The 8,476-nt window shown below is 51.2% G+C and overlaps 1 protein-coding gene across 1 annotated transcript; it reads right to left on the bottom strand.

Moving 5' to 3' along the window:
• Positions 1–1,071: 1,071 nt before the first annotated feature.
• Positions 1,072–7,525, bottom strand: GLUL (glutamate-ammonia ligase). Its single transcript, XM_052666302.1, has 7 exons — positions 7,399–7,525; positions 6,187–6,377; positions 4,972–5,133; positions 4,540–4,686; positions 3,992–4,119; positions 3,625–3,824; positions 1,072–2,784 (listed from the first exon to the last, which is right to left on the bottom strand). Exons 2-7 carry the CDS (start codon positions 6,350–6,352, stop codon positions 2,466–2,468), a joined length of 1,122 nt encoding a protein of 373 aa, XP_052522262.1. The 5' UTR covers positions 6,353–6,377; positions 7,399–7,525; the 3' UTR covers positions 1,072–2,465.
• Between the last annotated feature and the right edge of the window lie 951 nt (positions 7,526–8,476).

Genomic DNA, 8,476 nt, shown 5'->3' with positions numbered 1-8,476 from the left:
ATAGAATCACAGAAAGACCATGGAGACTACCAAGTCCAACCCTAACCCTTTCCTACCTGCCCACTGACTGTGTCCCTTAGTGCCCCTTCTCCACGGGTCTTGAATACCTCTAGGGACAGTGCCTTGCTTTATACAGGCAAGGGCTTCTGGCTGAAGGATGCTGCAATGCTGAGCCTCAAATCATCCTCCAGCACTTCACACCTGCAAAAGTGTATGGGCTGCTGCACATGGCCAGTTTTGTATCAGTGATCACCCCATCATGGACCAGTGAGTCACTGGCTGCACTACACAGCAATCAAGTCGTCCCAGGAGCATCGTGAAGGAAAGCAAAGCAGCTCTTGAGAGCAAAAAGCTCTCAAGCTCTAGATTTTCTGCAAAGCTGTTCTTTGCCCACCAGTGCATAGGAAATGGTGTTCAGGTGGCTGCAAAGCAGGCTCAGCCTGCAAGCTTTAGGCAAGAAGTCAGACAACAGTGGCTGAAGGAGAGCAGGGATTTTTCCTTCTAATTCCTGGCAGCCTTTTTCCATATATAATTATAAGAAGAGCCATTTTGCAGCACAGTGCTCATTGTTTAAGGCTTTTTTCATCTGGATAATTACCAAGCCAGTGGGTAAATGGTCTGTCAGCTGAGAACACGAGGTACCATTAAGCATCAAGCACTTGTGCTACATTTATGTGCAAGGCAACAGGAGCAGCAAAGGACTGAATCCCACTCCCACCATCAGGGTTGCCTAAGCGTACCGTACACCTTGCTCCTTTTTCCAAAGCATTTGCTGCCACTTTACTTTCAACACCCTCTGGGCTGTGTGCGTGGATGTCCACAAAGCCCCACATGCCCCCACACAGAGACTCCCCCCACTGAAGTCACAGCAGGACCACAGAGAACCCCTACCCCAGAGAACCAACAGCTCCCTATTGGGTACACAGGTTCTGGCTGTCCCCTCCTTCCCACCCACCCCGCAAATGAAAAGCCAAAACCTTCCCAGTATCAGGGTAAAATTACCTTTAAGTAAAGACAAAACACATACAAAAGAAGTTGCCAGGAAGCACAGAAAGGAGGAAGAAGTCAGAATTAACATTTCAATCTCTCTTTTTTTTTTTAATTATAAAAAAACTATTCGGAAGAAGTCCAAATGCAACGGAATATAACTGGCACCATCTAAGATACCCGAAGTGTAAGATCCTGGAACGTTTGAACCCCCAGCCCGAGCTGGGAGGCACAGGGCTGCCTGGGAGGGATGGATCCTTCCCCTCCTCCCAGCCACAATCAGCAGAGGCAGGCAGTCCCATAGCCAGGACACAACAGTGACATCGACGGTCTCTGTAAAATCACTCAGTTTTATAAACTAAGTACATTACAAGAAAAAAAAAAAAAAAGTCATCTAAAATTTCATTTATCAAAAGCCCTGCTTTAGTGACGTGCTAACCCCACCGGAAAGTGAAGCACCCACAGCTCTGTCCAGAACATGGTGAAGTTGACCAGCCAACTCCTCGTTCGGAACACCTTCCTCCCCCTCATCCACACAAGCACTTCATGGCTACTTGAGTTACAGTGATAAACGTTCCTGTGGGCTTCCCAGGTCTGGGAATTGCCTCCTGCAAGCTGCATTCCTCTGAGTCTTCCCCACTGAGCCCTTCAAGCTCTCCCTCAGTCCCACCTGAAGGCCCTCTGGCAGCACCCCCATGAGCTCTGCCCACTCTTGTGGTCAAGTCCCTGGGACATCATCTTTTTCTTCTTCAAAAGAAAAAAAAAAACAACCCAAAAACCAGAAACACAAAACCCCCCACTTTCATATATAATTTTTTTGTTTTGTTTTTACATTTAAATAGAAAAATACTACTTCACTCTGTGTTATGAGCAGGAGATCAATTGACTTCCAATGACAGAACAAGGAGCTTTCCTAAGTGCTCCTACACCACACGCTCAATGCCAAGAAGAATCCTAGAAATCTGACAGGGCCAAGAGGCTGAAGACTTCCCCATCACACCCCAGGACAGAGCGGGGCCTCATCTCAGCTCCTCCCTGCCCTTCTTGGGATGCTATGCCTTGAGAACCATCCGCCCACAGAGCACCAGCGTTGGGTCTAACACCCAAATTTGGGGAAGTCAGCTGTAATTTTCACTTTCCTCTTGTCTGCTGGCTTCTTTCTATGTGTAGCCTGTCCTGGAAGCCATTGGATCCCACCGGATGTACGGATGAATTAGACAAAAAAAAAAAAACAACAATAAAACAAAACAGTGGTTAAAAATTCTCTAACACCCTCTGCTCCTCCTCTCGCCTTTTGAAGAGTCAACGACAAATAGACATCATTAAAACTAAACCTGCCCTCCTCCCCCACCTCAAAACAACAAGAGTTACTGAGACACGAAGTGTGTTATCTTGTACCCTCAGGATTACAACTAGAAGGGAAGTTTAGGGGTGTGGGAAGCATGGGGGGAAGGCGGTGTCTGTGGGCATGATTCCACTTAGTTCTTGTACTCAAAAGGCTCATCCCCAGTTTCGTTGAGGAGACACGTACGGACGAGGGCCTCCGTCACAGCATAGGGATCGCAGTTGGCTGAAGGCCGGCGGTCCTCAAAGTAGCCTTTCTTCTCATGGCCCACGTTGCGTGGGATGCGGATGCTGGCGCCGCGGTTGGCAACGCCGGCGGAGAACTCGTGGATGTTGGATGTCTCATGGAAGCCCGTCAGGCGCCGGGCGTTGTCCAGCCCTCCTTTGGGGTCATAGGCACGGATGTGGTACTGGTGACGCTTGCTCAGTTTCTCGATGGCTTCCTCAATGTGCCTGTGAAGGAAGCAGGGCAGAGGAGAAGGCTCGGTGAGTGAGCTGCTCTTGCTGTTGTGTCCAAGTGAATGTAGCTTCATCCCTTCCTCTGACATCCCCAAGTGAATTATGTCCTACGACCCACGTCCCTGTCCTTATCAGTGGGGGGGGTTCGCTTCCCTTCTAACCTGTGTGATTCTTGGAAAAGGATCCCCATGGCCTCATAGAGTTCACTGACAGTGCTCACGGGAATGACCCATGGCCAGATTTCTGCCCTGCCTCTGGTGAAATCTGCCCCCAGAAGAGAGATTTCTAAACCCAAGGTCCTATTAGGGAAGCTGACAATCACAGGCTGCTTCGTTATCTCAGAGCACCACTGAGATTAAGGCAGGAAAGCAGAGCTGCCCAAACAAATCCCTTTGGAGAGCGCCACCAAGATCCAGTGCTGTGAGGTCTGCACTGAGCATGCCAGTCCCATTTGTGACCTGGGTTTTACATTTCTGGAGGGGCATCCAGCCTGACCCAGACATAAGCAAGCGGTCACTCTCATCACAGTTATAAATAAAAAAATGCTCTTGCTGAGTTAGCTTGTTTATTAACAAGAGCTGCACAGCCTCCTACAAACTGCTCATACTTCCACCTGTAGTGAATTTCCAATCCAGCACCAACAGGAGTGTAATACTACACACACATCTCAACAAAAAACACAGACACACACACAAGAAGAGTGAAATCCAGAAAAAAAGTCTCATGCAGAATGCCAAGCCCCATAATGGTGTCCACCATGCAGTCAAAAGCTCTGCTAAAAGCTTGCAGCTACCAAGCCAAACTTGCTGCCCTGGCCCATCTCAAAAGACTTACTTGAGTCCCCCGTCTTCCCTCATGTTCTTGGTGCTGAAGTTGGTGTGACAGCCAGCACCGTTCCAGTTCCCAGGGATGGGTTTGGGATCAAAGGACACGATGACACCAAAGTCTTCACACACCCGGTGGAGGATGAAGCGTGCTATCCAGAGGTGATCCCCCATCTCAATCCCTTCGCATGGTCCCACCTGGAACTCCCACTACAGGAAGGACGAATCAGAGCTTAGTCAGGCACAGCAAAGCACTTCCCACCCCCTTACACTCTGACCACTAGCAAAGCTGCACTACTTGGAGTGGCGAGTCAAAAGCTCCTTTTACCCACAGTTTTTCTGGACCATCTCACCCCACAAGGCACCCAAGATTTTACCTGGGCAGGCATCACTTCTGCATTGGTTCCTCCAATTTTCACACCAGCATACAGGCACGCTCGGTAGTGGGCCTCCACAATGTCTCTGCCATAGGCTTTGTCAGCTCCTACACCGCAGTAGTATGGACCTGCAATAGCACAGATGGAAAGCAAGAAGAACATGAGCTTCCAGAAGGTAAAAGGTTCAAATTTTGTGAAGAGAGAGCACACATGGGGAAGATCAAGGCTCAGCATTCATTTTTCATGGCAAAGCACAGGTAGAGCAGAGCACTAATTGACTTGTACTCCATCATATTGGGCAAGAGTCACCTGTAGACTAACAAATGAACAGCAAAATCTGGAAAAGGGCAGTGAACATTTTGGCCTTTCCACACAGATCTTAGTTTTGTGAATTAGTTTCTGCCACTGTCCTGCTTGCTACTTTCAGTACTAGAAAGGTCTTGAATCATTCGTCTTGCTTGAAACATAAGTTGTGTCAGAGAGTTAACAACTCAAGCAAGGCAGCAAACACTCCTGACACACTGCATTGCTGGCTCCTGAAAGGTTACCTTGGGGTCCAGGGAAGCCATTGGAAGGCCAGCCAAATGGATGACCATCTGTTCCCAGAAGGGTGTACTCCTGCTCCATCCCAAACCAGGGGTGCTGGTTGGACACCATATCCATAATCCGCCTGCAGGTGTGCCGGAGATTTGTCTCTGTAATGGAAAAGCAGCACAAGGTTTTTTAGGTCTGCCACCTCCGTTGCCCACTTCTCCTTTATCTACAGCCTGAGTGCCAGCAGCACTGGTGAAGGGAAGAATCCAGGTGTTCCACCATAATCATCACCACCAGCACTTTGTTTACCTTGTATTTCTGGGGCTCTATTTTTGCCATGCACGATGCTGAAGGGCATGAACAACATTTGGATAGGTCTTCCTTTTTCTGCCCCCTTCTTCTATCAGCATCCCCTCCCCACAAACACCAGTAGTGTGTCCATTCACCTGCAGACTGGCGGTTGTATTTGAAGACCTCACAGAGAACTAATTTGTTGGGATCCTTGCGAAAAGGGTCCCGAAACATGGCAGCAGGTCGCAGGTACATGTCGCTGTTGGAGCCTTCAGCTTGGAAGGTGCTGGAGCCATCGAAGTTCCACTCGGGGAGATCTGAAGAGAAGAGCAAATTATTGTGAGCCAGGGTCCACCAGTGCCAGGAGGATGGACTCTCCACCATTCTTCAGTGCCATGGAAGTGCAAGTACTTATAGACAATGGGACTAGAAGGGGTTTCATCCCAGCTCAGATGATCTTTTGTGGATTTTTTTTTTTTCTTTTTTTTTTGTAAATAAGGGAAGTAGAAACACAAAGCAAGTAAGAAATGAAAGAAGGCAACTCCCCAGCTCTGCAGCCACCCTGAAAAACACGAGTCACTGGGCTGCTGGCCAAGCCCAAGCCAGTACTGCAGCGTTGAAGACAATTCCCATCTCCCAACCACCATGGAGTGAGCTGGGCACCCAGTTTGCTTTCATTCAGGATGTCTGGGGACTGGGGAAGAGTAAATCACATGCACTGCCACAAGGGTTGAGCCTCATATGGAAAAGAGGAGTATGGCCAGCATGGTGTTTGTGCCCTCCATCCTGGGGTCAAAGCACAGCGGGAGCTGCAGTGAACTCTACCCAGGCTATGTTATCTCCTCCGTATCCTGGGGGGAAAGTGGGAGGATGGGAAGCACGGAGATTTCAAAAGAGATGTGCCAACCACTCCCTTAGAGGGAAAAAGGAAAAAAAAAAAAAAAAGAAAAGAGAGAGAGAGAATTCTGCTCAGTCACACACAGTATTTTCATTTCATAACTGTCTCCAGCCAGCTCCATGGCAACCTGAGAAAATCCTAATGCTATTATTGTGTAAGCTGGGACTGTTTGTTCTGAGGGACACAAGCTCTTAATTACACCGGATAGCTCCATTCTTTCCCTTCCACTTTCTGCCAAACTACTTCCGGCCAAAACGAGCACTTGAGAGTCAATGGGCCACGGATCCCATGCCAAGAGCCCCCTCCGCCGGGCCTGGTGCCCAACCCCTGCCATGGCACTCAATGTCACATCTGGAGAGCTGGGAACCTTCCTCCCCGGGCACCTGGAGCAGGAGGTGAGCAGAGGGGGACGAAGAGCAGCATCTTCAGCTCTTCCCAAAAAAGCACCTACTCCGAATCCCGCACCTCTCACCTTCCAGGCTCTTGGGTTCGTGGTCCAGTGTGCGGGTTTTGCAGCGGAGGTGTTCCCCAGTCCCATCGATCCAGATGTACATGGCTTGGACCTTCTCCCCCTGCGGCAGCTTCATGTACATGTGCTTGATGGCTTTGCTCAGGTGGGAGCTCGCCGAGGTGGCCATGGCTGCGGAGCTGACGAGGGCTGTCCTGCAGGGAGGATGCCAAAACCAATCCCAAACGTGAGACTCTTCCTTGCTCTCCCAGTTGTTTTTTTTCCCCACGCTCTATTCACAGAGGCAGATCAGTCACGATCCCATGCTACTCCGCATCCCATGCCCAAGGTGGAAAACCCAGCAACTGCTTTCATACCTTCAATGCATCCTTTTAATACCCAAACTCCTGCACCATGGCAAGGGTCCTATCCACAAGCAACAGCCTTCAAAACACCTTCTGAACCCGGTGTGAACTTTTTACTTCTCAAACACCCCCATGCTCGCTGCTGCTCTGGAGCAGGGCTAATGAGCAGGAAAGCTTAGCTGGGGCTTTCTTAATATGCTTGCTTCAGCAAGGAGGGCTTGCCAGCCCAGCTGCCTCCCCAGATCAGCTGGTCTGAAGTTACACAAGGCTCATCCAGGGCTAAGGAAAGCAACAAGCAGCACAGCAACCCCAAAGTGGGCTGCCATGGAGGGGCTCTGCTCCCAACCCAACCTTCCCAACAACCCACGTGTGTTGGGTCCGCTCGTATTTGCGGTGGGATTGGTAATGCCAGCAACTCAGAAATGGAAAACAAGTAAGAATATTCATGCTGAGAGCCTTGAAAAATGCCAGAGCCTCTCGGATCAAAATCCCCTCATGTGATCCCTCTCCTGGGGAGGAGGTCTTCGGTGGGGTGAGCTATGGGGAGCATCACCTATCTCCCAATGAGATTGCCTTTATTTAAGGAAAAAGAGTGAGAGCCTCGAAAGGAAAAAGAAAAGAAAAGAAAAAAAAAAAGACAGAGAAAGAAAGAAATGAAAGAAAAAATAATAGAAAAAAAAAAAAGGGGGGGGGGGAAACAGCAGACAGCTTGTTTTGAAGACAAAACAAGAGCCGCCCCTTATCCTCTTTCCTCCCCACCCCCCGTCCCGAGGGCTAAGAGGAATCTTCCGCTGGGGGAATCTGCTGGGACAACCCCGCCGCTGAGCCCTGCGGACCCCCCCGCTTCCCTCCCCCATAGCCGTGCTGTTACCTGGGCAGGGTTGCAGGGGCTCGGCGCGGGGCTCCCACGCTCGGCTCCCGGGGGCCGCGCCCGCCGCCGCTTTATGGAGCCGGAGCGCCGGCCCCGCCGCACTGATTGGGCAGCGGGAAGCGGGCCGGGGGCAGGCCGGGGCCGGGGATGGGGCTGCGAGGAGGAGGGAGCTGGCAAGGGAATCGGGGCAGGGGGAAAAACAAGCCGAGCGCCCCGCTGAGCTGCTCTGCGATATTTCGTCTGTCCCGTTTAGGGGAATGGCAGAAGGAGGGGGGGTTGTTTTTCCTTCCCTTCTGCCGTTCTGCCGCTCCAGCCCCCGAAAACATATCCCCCTCTTCTCGGAAAGTAGCAGTGGGAGCGAATCCAGGGCTTTCTGCGGCGTTTACATTAGCAGCTGCCTTTGCATAACTCGCAGGCATGGAAATGAGTCGCCCTGGGTAAACAGGACAAGCAGGGAAGGGGGAAAAGGAATGGGAGCCCCCTGCATGCCTCGTGTTGGAGTCTGTGTTTGAGGGCTGGTGTTGCTGTGTTGCACCCTTCCAGCACGGATTCAGAGTCCAGACCCTCACTGCAGGGCACGGTGACCTGAGGGAAGAGACATTCCCCAGCCCTCATGAAGCTGGGAGCACCCGTTGACTGCCCGATGTTTTTCCACCCTGAGTGCTTTGCTTCCTCTCTCATCCCTGCTCCTGGTCGGCCCTCCAGCTGAGACCCAAGGGGCAGAGCCAGTGCTTGCTCCACACACATCCATTCCCAGCACCTAAATGCCAGGACAAGCTCACGTCTGCCTCGGGGTGACAGGAGCTACCCAACGCTGGCACCCATATGGCCACTCCTCAAGAAGCCTGACCCTCTGTGCCATCACAGCCATCCAAAGCACAAACTCTGCTCAGTTGGAGGCTGGGGACACAGTGGCCATGGAGAGCCGGATCCTCAGCCCAGAGGACTAACTGCTGGCTCAGGGTTTGTCTTGATTTATGGCCCATCTGAGAGCCAGGTCCCCACCCTGCCTGCGGGACAACCTGGCTCATTCTTTGCCACCGCATTAGAGCAGCCACAAGTGCAAGTTAATCCCTCA

This window comes from Tympanuchus pallidicinctus, unplaced genomic scaffold (genome assembly GCF_026119805.1).
Source record: "Tympanuchus pallidicinctus isolate F22 unplaced genomic scaffold, pur_lepc_1.0 scaffold7, whole genome shotgun sequence".
In the NCBI taxonomy this organism is placed as follows: Eukaryota; Metazoa; Chordata; class Aves; order Galliformes; family Phasianidae; genus Tympanuchus; species Tympanuchus pallidicinctus.
This window is presented reverse-complemented; position numbering and strand designations above follow the sequence as displayed.

What these genes read in the sequence shown, in the direction of transcription:
- GLUL (XM_052666302.1), bottom strand. Translation starts at nt 6,352, where the DNA reads ATGGCCACCTCGGCGAGCTCCCACCTGAGCAAAGCCATCAAGCACATG. An exon ending in CGAACCCAAGAGCCTGGAAG is followed by an intron (nt 5,134 to 6,186) that starts GTGAGAGGTGCG and finishes TCTTCTCTTCAG; the next exon opens with ATCTCCCCGAGTGGAACTTC. An exon ending in TGGCTTCCCTGGACCCCAAG is followed by an intron (nt 4,120 to 4,539) that starts GTAACCTTTCAG and finishes GTGCTATTGCAG; the next exon opens with GTCCATACTACTGCGGTGTA.